The sequence below is a fragment of the Rhodnius prolixus genome, unplaced genomic scaffold (assembly GCF_049639745.1).
Source record: "Rhodnius prolixus isolate KJV_2025 unplaced genomic scaffold, Rpr scaffold_2, whole genome shotgun sequence".
NCBI lineage: Eukaryota > Metazoa > Arthropoda > Insecta > Hemiptera > Reduviidae > Rhodnius > Rhodnius prolixus.
In genome coordinates, this window is record NW_027411592.1 from 19,554,656 (window position 1) to 19,575,772 (window position 21,117).

Here is a 21,117-nt window from a genome sequence, read left to right on the forward strand (position 1 = left end):
CCTAGAAAAGAATTTCCATGCACATTATTAAATTCTAAAAACATCACTCAAGCTCCATGTTGACAAATAGAAGTAGACAATCATTATTCAAATAAAATGGAAAAAAAGTGTATGTAGTTAACCATGCAACGAAGTGTACTAGATTGCCTCTAGAGTATACCATCTCCTTTACAGACAGAAAAGTTGTTAATGGAAGAAGGAAAGCGCCCAGCGTCAATGTTTTGAAGTAGAAGTCCTTCTGGTAGTAAACTAATGAGATCGACGCCTCAGGAAACTGAATTTTTGGAACAGTTTCTCCCTTGAGTCGCGAGAACGGATTTAAATTAAAGAATTTAGAACAAAGGAAGTGCTCCCAGCGGTTAGGATTTAACCACAGAAAATATATAAAATAACAAATTTTCAAATAGTATGCTTTGAAAAATGTAACTGTATGTATACTATAATTCTATCTCTAGGACTAGATTAAATGGTGTAATCCTACTACGTTTGAACAGAAACATTAATTCATCTGTTGCTTGCTTTTTCCACATAATTCTCTTTTTTAAAAATTAGATGTAACTTTGGATGAGATTAGAATCGTGGTAGTTGGGCAATCAGCGTATGCCACCACGTCCCAGCATATCTGTTATATCGTCCTCTATTTGGAGTATCACTCCAGTTGATCACACTTAAGAGTCTGGAGGAAGACAGGGCTAAATCTCAAAAGGCTCGAGTTTTTTTTTACAGCTACACAGCCTCCTCACTGACTGTAAATACTCAAACCTACACAGACAATCCGTTAGAGGTGCTTATGCGTTGCTAGTCTTCACTAAGTCAGCAGTGGCCCTTTAAAAGGCCATCGAGTGTCCTAAAATATCCTCCTGGTCTTCGAGTTATGCCATAGTAATCTTATCCACTAGGGAATCCAAACTTTTTCGCTTGCCTCTGGCCTGAGGTTTTCATCCATCAATGCTTTGACTTTTATGGCTGCCACATATCGCGGCACATTACTATGCCATAAATGGCCCAGGTTTATTTAAAGATACCATGGTAAGGTACCCAGGCTACCACTTCTTATGTTTTTCTCTTGAATGCCCGGGCACCCAGAGAATATGTACCAATACTTCACTGAAAGTCAATCTAGGAAGTCTCATACTACCATGAGACTTCGGAGGACACAATATGAAATAGCAGAGCTGCCTGGATGTGTGATAAATCAAGACCCCAAGAATTAATTATATCTTAGCAGAATAATTAAAAAAACTAAAAGCCTAAGCTTAAAGTAATTACCTAATTATTAATGACTGTCAATTATTAGAGTGGGTTGTATAGCTTAAAGAATCAGATTGGCTAAATTATTTTGCAAACATATTCTTAGGAAAACTCTTATTGAATGTAATTGTGTTGAATGTATTCTAAATTAATATTTGATTTTAAATTGAAAAATTAAGGCAGTTTAATTTTTAAACCAAGCCTACAAAAAAAAAGTGTCTGTGTTTAACTCAGCGAAAGGTCTTTGTTCTTACCCTTCATTTCAACGGCTGCTATTGATTATAGTGAGCAATAAAACTAGTTTGTATCTAATTATTTATTTACCAAAATTTGGATCAATGATCTAGTTAAAAAAAAAAAAATGAATAAACATGTAAGGTTTCACCCGTTATAAACATGTATAGTAATGTAGGATTAATATTCAAACAATTAACAAAAAATTAAATAAACTTTTAAATACAATTAGATTAAGTGTTAATAAGTAGTTTATTTCTCCATGTTTTTTTAAACTGTTTGAATAAAAATGTTTGGCTTCATTCTACATACAGGCAATGTAGTCTGGAATAAGGTAGTGCAAAAGAGGGAACGTTGTATGAAGGAATACTAAAAGAGGTAGAAGAACAGAATTGAGGACTATCGTTATGGGTTTCAAGGAGCCTGATGAATATACGACCTGAAAATATAATTTAAGCAGACCTACATTATCGCTGATAACTGATCTAAGAAAATTTATATAATATAATATTATTTGTTTAAATGTTTATTAAGGTGCAATTTATTACATAGCGTTCTGTTGTGCACTTGCTCATACGCTAAAATAAAATAAAATTCAAGAAAATTATACTATTAATGTGTCATCTGTATTCTGCAGATGCATTTCTCAATACATTCAAAAATATAATGTTAGCCTCGCTTTTCAGAGACATACTCGTATTTATTTATTTTTTCTAAATATTTGGTAAAACTGAAATTGTATAGAAGTAGAATAACACACAGAGCTTAAAATAACGCACTTTTCTCTTAAAATAAATTAAAGGATTTTTTTTTTTGCAAAATTGAAAACTTCTTTAAAAACTTCTCGCTGGAAAATAAGTTGTTTTAAGAAATATTTATTACCCTATTGTAAAACTGCTCTACTTTCATGAAAAGAATAATGAAAACGAGAATGTTTTGTTGTATAAGTGCACTTACTTGTTGTCAACTTGAAAAAGTTACGTATACTTGACTAACTTCTAAATAAATTAAATGGAAACTCACATATTTAACGCAAATATGAAAAAGATCGTTTTACTCGCATTATGAAAGCAAAACTATTTTCTTTAGCAATATAATACTCTGACAATTATTAAAGTAAAAGAAATAATCGGAGTTGTGCTTTTTAAGAGTACAGGGAAAAAGTCAACGTTTATAACAAGTGATAACATTTTTTTTTCTTTAATATTATCTTCAAGTTAGAAACACACTTCAACCTTTACTAACATTCACTATGCGCTGTTTGCTATTTACCTCAATTTTGCGGATACTGCCGTTATCATCAGAAGACTAAAGCGCATCATTTAACCTATCCATTACTTTTTTTCTTACTCCTAACAGCGAGGTACTTATTAGTGAAAAGCTTAGTGATCTCTGGCAGCCCAGTAAAAAAAGAGGTAAAGTAATCGCCTTACGTTTTCAGGCGAGGCTTAGCGTCTAACTCCCGAATTATTGTGGAAGGTGACGGCTCAATATAAATTAGTTTTCTTATCATGGAAATTGTCAGCGTCAGTCCAATTTCTGACATGCGCCCAAGAATAACCTGAAAAACAAAGCGTTTTCCAGCAAACCCACTTTAGCCTTCTGCTAAATCTAACCAGTTGTAAAGCCTAAAACAAGTTACTCCAACTGCTCGAGGAAAACTAACTAGTAGGAGGTAGTTCTGCAGCTTTTTAGAAACTCTCAATGTTTTCCATTTATGACCTTCATTTATCTTCATTTCCTTCTGTCGTTTTCTTCTTTCTTTCTAGAACTTTCTGACCCTCATCTTAACTACTGAATAGAACACTGAGTGAATAAACTGGTTGTAGGTTTATTATTCTTCTTTTGCTGACCCGACAGCTTTCTTAAGCCCACAATTAGGATAAAATGTTTATATTATCTATAGCAAAGTGTGGATATAGATGAAGCTGCAGAAGATTTGAAAAATCCATAAACAAAGGCTAGAGATGTCAAAAATCTGGAAATGCATTTCGACCTAGATTTAATCCCTTATTTAAAAACGATAATAGTAAGTAGAAATTATCTTCCTACTTTTTTACAAAGATGTTTAATTTTAATTTTGTATTTTTTGAGTTCATTTTCACAGTCAAAGCAAGAGTCAAACGTTTTTCAACTCACTCGCCTTTGTGTGCCAAACCTGTTATTTTGATAGTCAAAATTCAATTCCCCACTTACAAATAAATATTTTGTATTTGATCTAAGAATATATTTTCTTTAATATTTTATTTTTATAAGCAATTCCACTATAAGAGATATGTCTACTAAGTTTTTGGAGAGTTAAGAAAACAAGCTGCTTCTATCCCAAGGGAATGTGGGGACACTTTATTGTAAGAGATCCGAAAGGCTCCATTGTTTGGCCAGCACCACAGTTTTCACAGACACATCTCCCCGTTATTGCTATGAGGAAATACCCTGGATGTTCAGAACGCTAAACAATTGATTCTTCTATTACTTCTTCATTCCTAAAACTTTTTCTTTCTTCCCTAAAGAAATCCCAGAAATTCTTTTCTTTATTTGTAATGGATTTTTTTTTTGAAAGATTTATTCAAACAATATATTTTTTAAAAAAAGTTAACATATAAACCTTCACGAGTTTACACATATTTTGAATTTGATTTAGAATTCTAAAGAAGTTGGCTTGGCAGAGTCATACACACACTGTGTACAGAGATTAAGTTTTACATAATCCGCTTCACTTGATGCACGAAGTTAAAAGCATATCCTTGTCACGTGAAATTACTGTGCCTACTTAGATTTTGATGCAGCCTTTGATTTAAGCTTTATCGGCTTAGGATTAATTTGGAATTTCATTAAACTCTTACGTTATTAAACAATCAGTTCTGAATTATCGGAGAATAAAGATTGATTTCTTTTATTGCCTTGTTCATATTTTTCAATTCACTTCAATTTAGTTCAAAAATTTAGGGGCTAACTCGTTCATTGTTTAGCCGATTTTTTTACCCATAAAGACCAATTTATAGTCTCTAGATTTATTGTTATTATTATTTTTTATTAAATATTATCGATTCTAGTTAATGAAGACAGGATTTTCAGCAAGCGACGACACTTCTAGAAACAACTTTTTCTTTAAAACATGAGCCCTACTTTATTATAACCGATTTCCAATGTCGTATAATAGATGCTACAATATTTATTAAGTGATATGCAATAAGCGACATTTAACGTAAATTATGTATCATTAGTTAAGATCAAAACTTAAAATTGCATTGTAAATTCACAATACTGAGTTAGCATTTGATCGCGTCAGGTCATTTGACTAATATTTCTCTTTTCTTACAAAAATGAATATTCTAAACTAAAAGATGGATTATATTTCAAGAAAGACTAGCATTACCACAACAACTTTAATCAAATGAATCGGACGATGGTGAATCTGAAATCTGTGATTGCAGATCACAATCCTAGAGACAATGATGAGGGTAGGACGTATCAACAATTTGTGGAAAGCAAATATCAGCTGAAACAAAACTCCCTATCAGCTGAAACAAAACTCCCTATCAGCGGGGAAAAAGAAGAAACTAAAATTACATTGGCTGTTAAAAAGAAACTAAGTGAAAAAGTGATAGGATAGATAGTGAATTTCAAGTGATATTGCTAACTTCAATGATAGCAACTTATCCGGAACTCCAGAAGATATTTTGTAATGGAAGTATTGATTATTTGAAAGAAATGGTCATTATTTTATTTTTTTTTACATTATTAGAACCCTATTTGAAATATTAATAGAAAGTTACGGAAAATAGATTTTAAAAAACAAACCAGCTTTGATGGGATAATGCATTTTTTTCTTCTTTACTTTACTAATAACTCATTAAAACTTCTGCCTCTTTTTGGGAATCTCTCCGACTACTTTTTAGCTGACACAGTTTACTGTACATTTCTCTTATTAAAAACTATTTAAATTCAATGTCCAGTACTTGAAATCAAAATAACTCTGTAATTTTATCTTGAAGTAACAGTCTAATAGTAACATTGTACAGAGTGACTATTAAGTTTGCGTTTAATAATCTTGAAGATTAAGATAAATTAATTGATTTCATTAATCTGAAGGCATCAGTTTCTAGTTAGAGAGCAACCAAAGCAACTCTTGTGTGTAAGCAAACTAGTATTTGCATAAAATTACGATAATGGTTGTTTAAGTGTAGCAATGTGAGATTGAATGAAAATACAAAATCATATAGGGCAAGAAATGTTTATTACTAAATAAGTTAACTAGAAATTGAGCTCATCAACTAGAAAATTTTTTTTACTGTTAGATACCATATTATTTCATTATTTTTATTTTATAATTACCAAGTTATTGTTAAATTATTGTTTATAATAAGACGAAAAATGATTCAAATTGTGTACCTTAGATTTAGGAAATAAATTCAGTTATTCAGTCAAAATAAGATCAAACAATACTGTTGTATTTGTTGCCTTAATTTTGGTGAAGCATTTACTTTAGAAAAAATATATAAGTTCACATTTAACACAAAAAGGTCTTTTAATTTTGTTTACATTAAAATAATTATTAAAAAGTAAAAGTAAATTAATATTTTTTCAGGCGGGCTTTACGTCCAACTACCAATTAGGTGTCGCGACTTGCAAACATACTTTACTGTAAATTTCTTTTATTAACCATTAAATAAAATCCAAGGCCTAGACCAGGAATCGAACCCAGTACCACAATACATATTAGCTTTACAGGTTTCGCCTATTAACCGGTCGGCTACCGTGGCGCCTTAAAAATAATTATTATAATTATAGTCGAATTTCAAATTTACTAAGAAGGTATGACAAGAAACTCGGCGTTTCTTCTAAAACTGTGCAACTGACTCAAAATGTGAATGTTTTCAAATTTATATTACAGAATTTTTATTCCAAACACCTTAACCATCCAGAATTGACTTCTTTTTACAAATATTTCAGAAATTTATCAGAATCTATTTTGAAATCATACTTTTCCGTAGCATTCTTCTTTTATTCACCTATTCTTCAAAAATAAATGTAGAAGTAGTAGACAATTGTAACAGCTTAACAAACTGGCAACGTGATAGCGTTGTTAAATGTTGACGCTTCTGTCTGCTCGCGAAATCCAGATATAAGTTGATTTTCATTGCTTTATTTATTTTTTGTAGTTTACCAAGTAGTTCTCACACTGCATCTGCATCATAACTACATAAAGATATAAATAATAAAATACGTACGATTATTAATTTAAAAATAATAATAAATTCAATTACAATTTTGTAATTAATATTTATAATAAAGGCGGAGTTATAAAGTGAGTTTCCATTAAACCAGGTTAATCTGGTTATTAGCCAAGCACTTAAGAAGGGTATACAACATAATTTTGATCTAATCCAAGATGGTAACTAGATATATCCGGCAATCTGGAGATGGTAGAGCAAGTGGTGGTGGTGGTGAACGGTACTTAAACCTGTAATATTGTTTACAGAGTACATGCACAAAATTGTCATCAGCTGAAGAGCAGGAAGTGGAGATATGGACCATGTTAACCTTTTTTACTGCTTCTATACACTTCACGTACATAGGCTCGTTTATAGAGGGGAATATTGGAGAGTCGTAAATTTGCAAGTGTCTACACAGGAGATGGAGAAGAGATTGGAAAGCGCGAGATCTAATTGGACGAATTTAGTACTAATCTTAGTTCAGAGTTGTCTAATTGACACAGATATTGTTCCTCGAATTTAATCAAAACGTATCAGTTATTGAAACAAATTCAACTATATACAATATAAATGTGTATGCGCTAACTTTGTTGTATTGATTTTCTAGTTGTTTAGTTTAATTAAATATGTTTTCAAACTATCATAAATGGCAATGGAGAACGTGTTAAAACAACATTAAACTATACATTTTGTAATTACGTCATATCCAGCTACCTTTATATAGCTTTAATGCTGTTTTATTAATAAAACTAATCTGCGAAGCTAATATGCATTGTGGTACTGGGTTCGATTCCCGGTCCTTAGGCCTTGGATTTTATTTAATGTTTAATAAAAGAAATTTACAGTAAAGTATGTTTGCTAGTCCGACACCTAATTGGTAGTTGGATGTTAAGCTCCGCCTGAAAAAATAGGCGATTACTTTACTTTACTTTTTAATAAAACCATAGCAGCAAGACTTCGAGAGGAGGGTTCTTTCTCTGGGAAAGGTCTTAAACCTTTCATCAAACCTTTGCAAACATAGACTTTTTCAGGATGTAAATTTTATTATACTCGTATTTATTAGTTTTCCAAACGCAAATTTCCTTTTTCATACACTGTCTAATTGGAGGATCTAATGCGATCTTAGTTCAGCGAGAAATGTGCCTTTTTTGCAACAGAGCATTTGCACAGTGCACTCTGACTTCTGGAGATCGTTCTCTCTTTCAAACCTAACAAGTACTGCACAAGAGAACAATAGGGGCTTCAAAGTAAAGAAAAATCTAGAGGTAGCAAAGGAAACTGGACTCAAACCAGAGGACCTTTTTGACTTGAATGCAGAATACTAACACCAAGCCAAAACTACAATTTCCTCGCCATTTTTTTTGCCTATCAGGATCGGACCCAGACAGTTTAGTGCCTCGGAAATTACTCTTTCTTCTCCCTACCAATTTAGAAGAAACACTGAACAGAAATGATTATAAGAAGTTTCATAACCTCAAATAAATTTGTAAATTTATATAAACAGGTTTTTAATTTATCTGTTACTATTTACGCATTGATAGCGAAAATCTATCTTGGTCTTAACTCTACTCATCGATGCATCTACATCGTTTTGTGGATACCATTGCTTCCACACATGAGTGAAAGAAATGTAAAAGTAGTAAAGTGAAATAATCGCCTATTTTGGCGGTGCTCAACGTTCAATTACCAATTAGGTGTCATGGACGGAGGAAGGAATGCCACTCGGATGTTTCTTGATTTGGGGCAAGCCTTCGATCGGGTATGGCTTTCTGGGCTGAACTGGAACTAGAAAGGTCCTTCCTTTTACGTGTTACTTCATCCTTAAATCATACCTCTCTGACCATTACTTTCGGGTTGGAGCCTGAATATCTCCTTTCTGTAGAGCGAAAGCAGGTGTCCCGCAAGGGAGTATTCTAGACCCTCTTCTCTGTACTGTATACATTGCAGATATCCATATTGACAGTAATACTATCCTCTCCAAATATGCTAATAATCCTGCTGACCTCTCCTCTGATCCTGATCCAATATTCTCCAACGAATATACAAACTCATCTTACAAGTTTAGAGAAATGGTTTCGCAGGTGGACACAAAATAAATGGAAGTAAGTGTCAGCATATTTCTTTCACTCTTCTCCAAATAACACTGCTTGCTCTAAATTATAATCAAACTCTTCTCCCAGCCACTAATGTCGTCCTCTACCTTGGACAGTTCAACGACACAATGCTATCTTACAACCCTCACACTCCAATTAAGGGATTAGAAATGAACGCACGATCCTGCCAGCTCTAGATACTATTATAACCGATCACGGCCATCACTAGAGAACAAACGGCTCTTCTTGTATCGCAGTTTTTTTAACCCAATATGGACCTACAGAATCGAAATATGAGGTTCTACCAAGCGGTTCAACCTCCTAAGAATCAAACCTTCTAATCAAAAATTCTCCTCACATTCAATGCTCCCTACTATTCATCCAACTAAGCCATTCATAATGACATCATTATTCCTTTCCTGTCTGTTGTAACCTCTATTCGCTGCAAGAAATTACCTTATCAGCACATCAGAATCCTTTAGTCCGTCACCGCTCTTCCCAAACAATTTCTGACGTTCCTCTTAGACTTCTTCAGCGTTAATGGCGTCATGATTAGTTATACTGGATATATTTAGTTGAAGCTTCTTCCAGATACAATATAACTTTTATTGAGTGCCACCAATGGGTGTATCTTCCCTCATTAATTACTACTATTGTACAGAACTTGTAGCAAAATTTTGCCATTCTAGTAATCAAATAAATGGATAGAATTTACTCAATAATTCTGCAGAAAATTCAAGAGTTTTTTGAAACTACGGTTAGCTCTAAAGAGCTTGATAATATTCTTATAACTGTGGTAACATATTGTTTTTACTATTGCAGGTGAATTTTGAATTTTCATCTATTATCTGATGTTTTCGCTTGGTAATATTTAATTTTATGATATGCTTAACAGTTACACGCATGTCATATTTAGAATAAAATATGCTTGAAAGATCCAAATATAATTGTAATATTTTTGAAAAAAAAAATTATGAGAGCATTAGAATTGCTAGAACGCCTTCATAATGCAACTAAATTAAGAAAACACGTAAAAATTCAATTGTATTTTTCAACTTTAGATTATTAACATCATTGTACAGAAAAATTAAAAGAAGATTGTAAATGATCTTCTAAGTTTTCTTTAGTAAACTTTTTCGATTCGGTGTAATCCGAGGAATATGTTCAAAGGAGAGTAACCTTGCAGTGAGAATCTTAGTTTTCGGTGTGGAGAACACGGAACAATAGAATATTTATTTATAAACAAGATCGATACAACAATGCAGACGAGCGAGCTGTGCTCTGGCTGGATCAATTACTTAAACACTATGTTTTTGATAAAATTAATTTAAACCGTACTTGAAAATTCATTATTTATTAATATCAACAAGAATATAGTTAAGCAATGATGAGCCAGATTATAAAAGTTTTAGTGTATGCTGTGAGCGTACGAAGTTTAAAGTAAAATCGTTTGAGCTGTTTTTGGGAAAATCTAGAAACAGTCGGAAATATATGCACTTTTTAACAACCTCAATTTGAGCGAAAACTTCTCTTTAATAAATAAATGTTGAGGTTTTTGGCTCCTTTTTTGTCCAAATTATTCTAAGAAAATTTCATTACATAAATGACGGTAAGAAGAAATCTTGGAAGAGTTTTTTCTAGATTCTTCATTTTCTCTTCTTCCTTCTAAGATGGTTTCTAAAACTTCCTTTTATGAAGGAATTCCTTCTTCGAAGAAGTAACTGAAAACAAAATTATTATAGGAAAGTATTTATATTTCGGAGGAGGAAACAACTGTAGTGGCTTAAAAGATTAATAAAAAATTAGTGCATCTTACATGCAGCCAGCCACTTTGAAAAAAGCCACAAGCATTGGGTGTGATTGAGGTATGGACTAGCAGTCTACATAATTTTGAGTAATTGCGATAATTTTAGCGATAATGCTCTAAAAATGTTGCGCAACTTTGGGTCAGCAGGATTGAAAAACCCTTGGACGTCGTATCTGTGAGATCACTAACTCCGAGTCACAGCTTCACAACAGGTCTTTCCGGATGGAATTAGTTGAGGTAGCACTAAGGAGAGTTCAGACAGAACTCTAGATTTCTTTTCCTAGGAGTCTATATGACTTCGTCAAGAAAGCACGGAATCAGCCAGATCAATATACTCCTTCAGCCTGCATCTCGGCCAGTTACCGTGATTTTATTGTACAAATATTTTTTTCTCTATTTCATTCCCTCTTACAATGTTACATTTATTATGTTTGCCTATTTACATAGGCTACCGTATCTGTAGTTTTTATTTTATTAATTGATTTATTTACTGTTGCAAAACTTAAAATGCCTGAATATTGGCGGTAACAGAACTATTCATGGTTGTTATTGTTATACCTGCTTTAAGAGAGGACATTAATTGTGTTGCCAACGCGTACATAAATTGTGTAAATTCTTGCACGTATGAGTGTTGGTTTCGAGACAAGCTTGCTTGCTGTTTTATTATCCCAATCCAATAACAAATACCAACGCTCACACCCTTCATCAACGTTACCAACACTAATTTACACCCCTTCTCTTCTGTATCTCCACAGAATCCCTTCCCAAGTTTTCACCGCGGCTAACCGTTTATCCGCTTTAACTAATAATTCAATTAGCAAAAATCAGGTCGTTGGAAATTCAGTTCGCCTTTCGTTCGCTAAAACAGTTTTTTTTTTATTTTTATTTTTTAACCATTTTTTGTTTTTATCGCACAGTAGTGAACTAGGGCGGGAAATGAATGCTTAATTACCTCCATCAAAAACCGTTGGCAAACAATTGTAAAAAAATCCACTGTGAATATGTACGCCGATAACGATCTAATTTGCTTATTGTGCAAAATCGCCCAAACACTTCATTAAAATACCTTTAATATTTTATTCCATTGAAAATTACGGCTAATTCATTTTTTTTTTTAAATTTATAAATATCGAAGTTTATTATGATTACAAATTTTGGCCAATATTAAAGCATTTATTGAAAATTTCAATTCAACTAAAGTAAATGATATCAAAGAAGTGACCACTCACTCTAAAGCAGTGGTTCTTAACCGGTGTTCCGCGAATATGGTCCAAGTGTTCCGCGAAATATGGTCCCTCAGCCTGGTGCAAAATATAATTCCAATAATGCTAATGAAAGGTGTTTATCAAAGATAACATTGTTAATTTTATTGTTAATTATAAATTATTCTAAGATAATTTTTTGAAGATATTGTTTGAAAAGTGAAGCTGCTTATACTACGACATATATTGAATAGGGTTGTGGGTGGTAAGTTGGGCAAAACGTTAAGGTTTAATTCTACTTAATTAGGCTCTCGCTACTTTAGGTTTTTATACTTCTCTCCAAGTTAATGACTCTTACGTTCGCTCTCAGTCAGCTTTTATAATTATGCCTCGAGTTTATTTTTAAAAATGCTTCTGGGACAAGAAATTTCTAATCATAATCATCCTTTTTTTTTTTTTTTTTTTTTAATTTATTTATTTTCACAACTGCAGAATAATTCTGCATCAAGTGAAGCTGATACAACATGATACATAGAATACATACATGAATACATGAGGGGAGAATTCACCCATTGGTGAAACTCCCAAAGTGGTACAGTTCACTACTGTACATTGGCTCTTACTTCATTTAGAAGATCGCGTGGCCACCTGCGCTTCAACCGCCTGGGAGGATTTCCTGGTAGAGTGGTAAGTTGAGCTACTAGAGGATTAGGATGTGAGGTGATTGATGTGTGGAATTTAAAGTATCGGGATCTTACAGCTTCAGAAACATAGGGAACAAGGAAATCTCGGTGCAAGGTATGATTGGAAACAAAGTAAGGAGCATTAGCGATTCTACGGAGAGTTTTTGACTGGAAGGATTGGATTCTGTAGATATTGGAAGCTTTGGCTGAGCCCCAAAGTTCCATTCCGTAAGTCCAGGCAGGTTTTAGTATCATAGTATAGATAAGTCGTTTATTCTGTAGAGAGAGTTTAGATCGCTTGTCAAGAAGTCTAGAGAGAAGTTTGTATCGTCTGTTCAGTTCTTTCCGTTTGAGTCTAGTATGTGGATTCCAGGTTAGGCGTTTGTCCATGAAGAGTCCTAGATACTTAACACAATCTGTTGTGGGAAGAGGAGTGAGGTTTAGGTAAACGGGTGGAAGGATAGTTCGCCTTAGGGAGAATGTAATGTAATTACATTTATTTTCATTAATTTTAATTCTCCATTTCTTTAGCCAAGGCTCAAGAGATTCTATATGGGATTGGAGGAAGCGGTAGGCAAGGACCGGGTCTTTATGAGGAGAGAGGATGGCCGTATCATCGGCATAAGTAAAAAGGAAGGTACGAGGATTGGTAGGAATATCAGCAGTGTATATGGTGTAGAGTACAGGCCCAAGGACACTTCCCTGGGGAACACCTGCTCGAACTGGGTAACAAGGAGAGTAGGAATTTCCACAGACGACACTAAATAAGCGTCCAGTAAGGTAAGATTGAAGGATGAGAAAATATGTAGTTGGTAGGATGCTCTTGAGTTTGGCAAGCAATCCCCGGTGCCAGACGCGATCGAAAGCTTGAGCAACGTCGAGAAAAACTCCCGGACAATACTGTCCATTCTCAAGAGAGGTTGAGATTACATCCACAACACGATGACATTGTTGGACTGTAGAGTGATGAGCGCGGAAACCAAATTGATGGGACGGAAGTATTTCCTGTGATTCTAGGAGAGGATAAATTCGTTTTAGGAGCAGTTTCTCAAGGAGTTTTCCTAAGATTGGAAGAAGGCTTATAGGACGATAGGACGAAACGCTGTTTACTGGCTTTTTAGGTTTAGGAATCATTATTATTTTGGAGAATTTCCATTGAGTCGGGAAAAATGTGGTTCTAAGTACTGAATTGTATAGGTAGGTAAGGAAAACGATAGCACGTTTTGGCATTTGCCGGAGGACTTGGGCGGTGATAAGATCGTGACCAGGGGATTTTTTCCTAGGAAGATTCTGGATAGCATACTTAACATCAGAAGGAGAGAAAGCTTTGGGAGGAAGTTCGAGAGGTAACGGTCTATTAAGTTCATCTACAATTTTGCTGGTATGTTCGGAGTCGAATATGTTAGTGTGGGGTGTAAAAGTGGTATGTAAGTGTTGAGAGAATAGATCAGCTTTGTCGCGGTCAGTCTTGGTCCAAGAACCATCCTCACGTCTAATTGGAGGTGAAGTGAACTTATACTTAAGTAAGCGTCGTGTAGTGTTCCATAGTGAGTTGTCTGTAGTGTTTAACGCTGCAGTGATTTTTTCGTGCTGCTCATTTTTGTACTTACTCAACTCCTTCTTAACAAGACGTGCTAGGCGATTAAATTTACGTTTGTAAGAAGGTAGTCGTGTGTTTTGCCATAACGATCGTATCCGTCTTTTATAAGTAATAAGGATTCGTATGTCACTAGGTACAAAAGAGAACTGGTCAGGTAGAGTACGAGGTCTTTTATTTGTTGTAGAATTCCGTACACTTTGCTGTATGGCAGAGGTAAAGTTTTCTACTGCACTGTCAATCTGTTCAGGAGTCTTGAGAGGTATTTTAAAGTCTATTGAACTGTCCAGTAAGTAGCGAAAGTTGTCCCAATTGACGATTCCGTCAATCAGTCTCGAAGGATTTTGTTTGAATACAGGTTGAGTGTCTAAGGTAAGTAATACAGGACTGTGATCAGAAGAGAGTTCATCTAAGGTTTCAATGTTGGGATGTAGAAAAGAGATAGGAGTACAAACAAAAAAGTCTAAAATATCTGGAAGTTTGGAGAGTGAAGTAGGCCAATAAGTTGGTTTGAGTGGAGATAAAAAGGAGTAATTCGTTTGGGATAGGACATTGTTCAGTAAACAGCCTCGAGGATTGGACACTCTACAGCCCCATTGTGGATGCTTAGCGTTATAGTCACCTCCTGATAAGAAGCGGGATCCGAGGGACTGGAAAAAGGAGAGGAAATCATTGGAAGATATAGTATGATTAGGAGGGCAGTAAACTGATGCTATTGTCAATTGGAAAGAGTTTATTGGGAGAGATATGACAGTTGATTGAAGAGAATTGGTAGGATTAGTTGGGATCAGATTGTGTTGAAGACAGTTTTTTATTAGAATTGCAGTGCCCCCATGGGCAGTATCATCAGGGTGATCAGTCCTGTGGATAGTGTAGTCGGTTATGTTGAAATAAGATCTGCTAGTAAAATGAGTTTCAGTGATGAGTGCGATGTCTATTCTTCTGTAGTGGAGGAATGCGTCCAGTTCGAGTCGTTGGGAGCTCAGCCCATTGGCGTTCCATAGGAGGATTGAGAGAGAATTGATGTTTGAGGGATTAAGGAGCAAGCCTGGGCAGGAGATTCGTTATTAGGGTGGTAAGGAGGTTAATAAGAGGATTGATTGTGCTCTTTAAGTCACTTAAGAAGGAAGTGATTACAGAAGTAATATCAGAAGTAGGATTTGGTTGAGGAAGAGGTAGTTGTGGCTGAAGCGCAGGTTCACTTCTGAGCATTTGAGCATACGATATTTGAGCATTGGTTGTTGTTGTCCTGTTAACTTCTTTCAGTGCAGGATAAGCGTTGAGAGATGGTGGCCCTGGATAATCTCTTCTCACAGCCGAAGGGTGCTCGTAGACGGGCTTCGGCCTCCTCATTCTCTGGAGCTCCTTATGAACAGAGCATCCCTTATAGCTGGCAGAGTGATTGTTTCCACATAGAACGCATTTACGAGGGACCGTAATTGGTTTTGGGCATTCCTTGCTGAGGTGGGGTTCTGCGCACTTAGCACAGTAAGGTGGATGCCGGCAGTAGGCCTTAGTATGTCCATATTGTTGGCATCGTTTGCACTGAACGATTTCAAATTGTTTATAAGGCTCTTCAACTCGAATGCGAGTGTAGTTTAAAACTTTCAATTTGAATACATCCTTATTATTATTTTGAGGCTCCAGATCCACAAAAAACAGTGGAAGAGGCTTTTTAGTATTACGGTGAAGCACATTTGTAACATTTCTCGGCAGAAATCCAAGATCTGATAATTCTTGTTTAATAACTTCTGGCGGTGTAGTGTGGTGGAGTGAACGGATAACTACTCTAAATGCTTTATCCTGCTTAAGTTGATAAGTATGGTATTCCGCATTCTTCTCAGAAAGATAATGAATTATCTTTCTGTAATCTTCTATGGTTTTGGCTGATATAATAACGTTATTAATTCTGCACTTGCATACAAAATTATTTGCGCCACATATCTGTATAAGGTCTGCACACAGTTGCATGTAATTAGTAAGATTACTTACGTAGATGGGTGGTGGTTTAGGTATTTTTTCCACCGGTGCTCTGTCCTCGTCTTTTTCATGAGGTGCTAGACAAGCAAAAGGGTTAGAGGATAGTACTCCAGGTGGTGCTACATCAGTGGTCCCCGTCTGACTGTGCATCTGGCTGTCTTTGGTTGGTGTCATGCCAAGACGTTCCTTGTTTGCTTGAACAGTTGTAGTAAAAGGTGACGGAGATAAAGAGCAGGAACTGATCACGGAACTTGCACGTGAAGTGGAAGGAAATGATTCCTTAATTTGAGCTTTTTTAGATTTTGGAGAAGTGACAGGAGGCTTTTTTCGTTTTACCATTTTGACTTAATTTAAAAAAAAAAAAAAAAAAAAAAAAAAAGATTTAACAAATAATAAAATATAATTTAAGGAAAATAATAATAATAATAATAATAATAATTAATAATAATAATAATAAAATAACTATAAAGTATGTACAAAATCGTATTTACATAAAATATATACAGTATAATATTAGATACTATCGATAATAACGATCTTCATGTAGTTCGATTTCAATTCGATAATGTTCGATTTAGTTCAAAGATTTGACACGTTCAGTTTTTGATTCAAATAAGACAGCTAACCTAAAATGATTGTTACATAGTTTCACTCACTTATATCTAAAATATTGCTCGATAGAATTGTGTAAAATTGCACCAAAATGTTTCAAAAATGTTAATTAAAATCTGTGCAAAAAATAACTGAAAAACGTCACTTTTTAACTAGCAAACAACTGAAATGAATTTAGAGCGACACTCACTCCGTCATTACTTCAGCGGTACGATAATCATCCTAAATTTACTTATTAAAATAAAAATATTGTGATAATAACAAAGAAAAGGAAACATTTGTTTACGTTTATTTTTTCGTCTTAATTATTTAGTTAACCCTTAACTATAACATTCTTACGTAAAAAATCCTTATCTGTAATACTGTAATAAAATACTTCACTAAAAGTTTCAGATAAGGAAATAGCGTTCTGCTTTATTTTAACGTCGTAGGAAGAGGGTAGTATAGCTAAAAATGGATAAAAATTATAATAGACCAACTGAGCCCAACTTTAAACTTCTGTTTATCTCTGGACCGAGTTTAGTACTATTTATGGGAAAGGAAATTTCTTCTTTTTTTTTAATACAGAAATGAGAATAATACAGATTATTTTCTTGTACAGTTTTAATTTTTTTTTTACTATTTAAATACAAAGTTTGATTTTCTAAACCAGAATAAAAACCCCTACTAGGAACCACTTTTGTACTCAACTTCATCCACTTATAACTAAGAGAGTGCTTTCCATCTTTTTTTACAAAATAACATTTATTACTACAGATATTTTATTTTTAAAGAAAGTTTAAAACAACCAACATATCTAGAACCAAACGTACAAAGCATAACTTAAATTATCAACCTGAGCCCAATTATATTCACTTACATTATACAGGATATTTAACTGTTAATTAGGCCCGCTAGAGAATTTGACATAGTCGTTTGGGGAAGAAAGAGAAGCGATTAGAAAAAAAAGTTACATTTTGGATGAGTAGAAAATTTATCAAAGTTTTAAAACGTTATTTTTGTAGGTGAATTGAAATGTTTGGAATGTGAGTGGCTACCCTGTTGAGGGTGTATGAGAAGGGCTGACCGTTAGGGGTAGCTAGAGGGTTGCAGGTAGTTGGAGACAATCCTCACTTTAGTTTTTGTCACTCTTTATGTATGTTATGTTTTACGTGTGTCATGCCTTATGAATTAAGTGAATAATCTAAACTTTCGTTAGATTTGTGTTTAATTCAACCCTTAAGGTTAAGGATATAATTATCATTGTTTGTGATTTAGTTTTTCTTTTCTCTCATTTTTTTTTAAATTTACAACTTCAGGTGTGTGGTAAAGAACAGTTAAAGTGAGGTAAAGAACGTAAGAACGACTTGAAGGAGATCAGTCGGTAGGAGCGATTTTGCCGGCAACCACTATTTTTTTTGTATTACTTATATAAGACTGTTAATTTTAATAATGGCCGAACAATTTTGCTTAAGGTGGATCAACCACCAATGTACGCTTATTTCCGTTTTCGAAAATTTATTAGAGTCAGAAACGTTAATAGATTGTACGCTCTATGCTGAAGGGCAAATATTAAAAGCACACAAAGTCGTTCTGTCAGCCTGTAGTCCATATTTCGAGAAAATGCTGTGTGCAGCTGAAGATAAGAGTCCTATTATCTTTTTAAAAGATGTTAAGTTTCTTGAACTCAAAGCCATGTTAGATTATATGTATAAAGGAGAAGTAAATATATCGCAGGACCAATTGGATTCATTTTTAAAGACTGCTGAGGCGTTACAAATTAAGGGACTTACGGATCAAAGGGTTGGTGGGGGCGCCCCTACAGGAGGAGGGACAGTAGATGTTGACGAGCCACCCGCTAAGAAAGGACCTGGTTGTAAAACAGGAGTGTCCGATGTAGCCCCTGAATCTCCTCTAGTTGGTGATGCACCACTGCGAGAAGACTCCATATCCCCAGGTGGTACCAAGAGGCGACGGAGGGTCGCCCGAAGGCCTTCGGCGGATGAAACGTCCGCTGATAACTCTTGTGATTTTCCTCCTGTAGCGGTGGAGGCCCAACCGCAACCGCAGCAGACTTCGGCTCCCCCCCAGGCGACAAGCACCCCCCTATCGGCAGACTCGGCAAGTTTTGAAGTAAAAAAACAAGAACCAATGGAACCTCCTACTACCACACAACACAATATGATTCAACCTAAAACGGAATTTATTGAGGAAGCAAATGAAGATATAGAGGATCTGACTTTGGACGATGATGATGACTATTCCGAAATGAGTAAACCTGGAACTTCATTTAGCGCGTCGTTACAAGGAAATACTAGTCAACAGGACTTTACACAATGGCAAATGATGGACGGGGACCGGACACAAACAGATGAAGTGTTTATGGCAGCACAAGAGGCAATAAATAATCAGTCGAATGCACAAGGTAAGATGATAAATATTGAGAAACTACAGTGCAATTTTTGTTTAAAAAGTTATTCAAAAAGAGGTTCATTGTTAAGGCATATAAAGTATGAATGTGGTAAAGAACCACAATTCCAGTGTCCAAATTGTTCACATAAAGCCAAACATAAATGCAATTTAAAGAAACATATACTTCTAGTTCATGCATTTAATAAGACGTCTCTTGAAACGGAGGTCTTAAAATTAAAATAAATATGACAAAACAAAAACAAAAAAAATCATAAACTTAATAAACATAAACATAATAGTTTATGATATTCTTTTATATTGTTTGTTAATTAAGATAGTAATAGTTTTTAGGTTGTTTTATTAATCATTTATGTAATATTGTATCGTATTAACTTATTGTGCATTGATTATCATTTATTTAACTTAATTTTGTTTATGTATTAGTATATTGCAGTAAGTTATGTTTATTCGTAGGATTAGTTAGAACTTTATATTAAATTGTAATTTCCAGTAGCACTCATGTGATCGAGGGCGAAAAACGGTCAGAATTGGCCGAGTTATCAGTAAATTTAAATGTTTGGTAAGTGAGTAGCAACCCTGTTGAGGGTGTATGAGAAGAGATGACCGGTAGTAAGAGACATTCCTCACTTTATGTATGTTATGTTTTACGTGTGTTATGTCATATGAATTAAGTGAATAAACTAAATTTATGTTAGATTTGTGTTAAATTCAACCCTTAAGTATGAAGTATATCACGGTTCATCTAGAACGATTTTAATTGAAAAGTTCACCATGAAAAATGTTTCTTTCTCCTTATTATTTGGGTCAAAACTAACCAAAATCCACTGAAAACCAAATCGGTTTACGTTGCGGATTTTTTTTTTTTAATTTTTCAGGTAAAAAACGGCTTTTTTGCATTGTTAAGCCTAATAAATGGAAAATCAATACAGTTTTTTTGCAAAACCAATGCATGCATTTTGAGGCTGAGGGAATTTCCGACAGATTGATGTATTTTATAAATGATAAAAATGAAATTTCGACATTCAAAATCAATAAAAAAGACTGTTTGGATTAAAAGAGCCCAAATAATTTTTTATCGCATTGCTGGGCTTAGTAATCCAAAAAGTTTCTTTAAATGAATTTGAATTGGAAAAATTCCCTTTTTTCCAGTGTATAACTATTGTATTTTGCAGGAATTTTTCTCATTTTTGAAAAGTCCCATTCCCTTCCACAAAAAAACGATGATTTATTTGTTAAGTAATCTTTGAAATGCGAGAAACCCATGTTTTTGCCTTATTTTGCACAAAAATGTCTTTTTTATTGATTTTGAATGTCGAAATTTCATTTTTATCATTTATAAAATACATCAATCTGTCGGAAATTCCCTCAGTTTCAAAATGCATGCATTGGTTTTGCAAAAAACTCTATTGTTTTTTCCATTTATTAGGCTTAACAATGCATAAAAAGCCGTTTTTTGACCTGAAAAATAAAATAAAAAAAATCCGCAACGTAAACCGATTTGGTTTTCAGTGGATTTTGGTTAGTTTTGACTCAAATAATAAGGAGAAAGAAAAAAAAATCATGTTGGTGAACTTTTCAATTAAAATCGTTCTAGGCGAACCGTGATATAATTATTGTTTGTGATTTAGTTTTTCTTTTCTCTCATTTTTAATTTAATTTACATTTTAAACATTTTTAATAGTATAATATTTTCTACAATTGTGCAAAAATTAGTTGTGAACAAAATTATGATGAGTAATGAACAGTATCTATTATTAGTTTTCCTCTTTGAGCTTAGTGCAGAATAACATCATACGTAATTTACTTGGGCAAATCACCTATACATTTAGTTCCATATTTCTACATTGGTAATAATGTTTGGAATATTTTTTTCCAGTAGATCCCATACATTTTGGATCTTCCCTTGATTGGCTCCATTGTAGAGAGTCACTGATTCTTGTTATTCCAGATTAATCGTCTTTCTTTTCTTTAGAGTATCTTGAGATTGTTATCTTGTGTAACCTAAATTTTACAAATTTGGTTTGTGATAA

General features: G+C 34.1%; 2 protein-coding genes across 2 annotated transcripts in view; both read left to right on the forward strand.

Annotated features, from left to right (window-relative positions):
* The window catches only part of LOC141449227 (uncharacterized), a 334,517-nt gene that overhangs the window by 26,497 nt on the left and 286,903 nt on the right, over positions 1-21,117 (forward strand). The window lies entirely within an intron of this gene.
* On the forward strand, positions 17,997-19,309 carry LOC141449788 (uncharacterized). The gene has a single exon (XM_074119565.1). The coding sequence runs from the start codon at positions 18,107-18,109 to the stop codon at positions 19,307-19,309; it is 1,203 nt and encodes a 400-aa protein (XP_073975666.1). The 5' UTR covers positions 17,997-18,106.

Excerpts from the sequence above, each read along its gene's own strand:
- LOC141449788 (XM_074119565.1), top strand. The coding sequence starts at position 18,107 with ATGGCCGAACAATTTTGCTTAAGGTGGATCAACCACCAATGTACGCTT.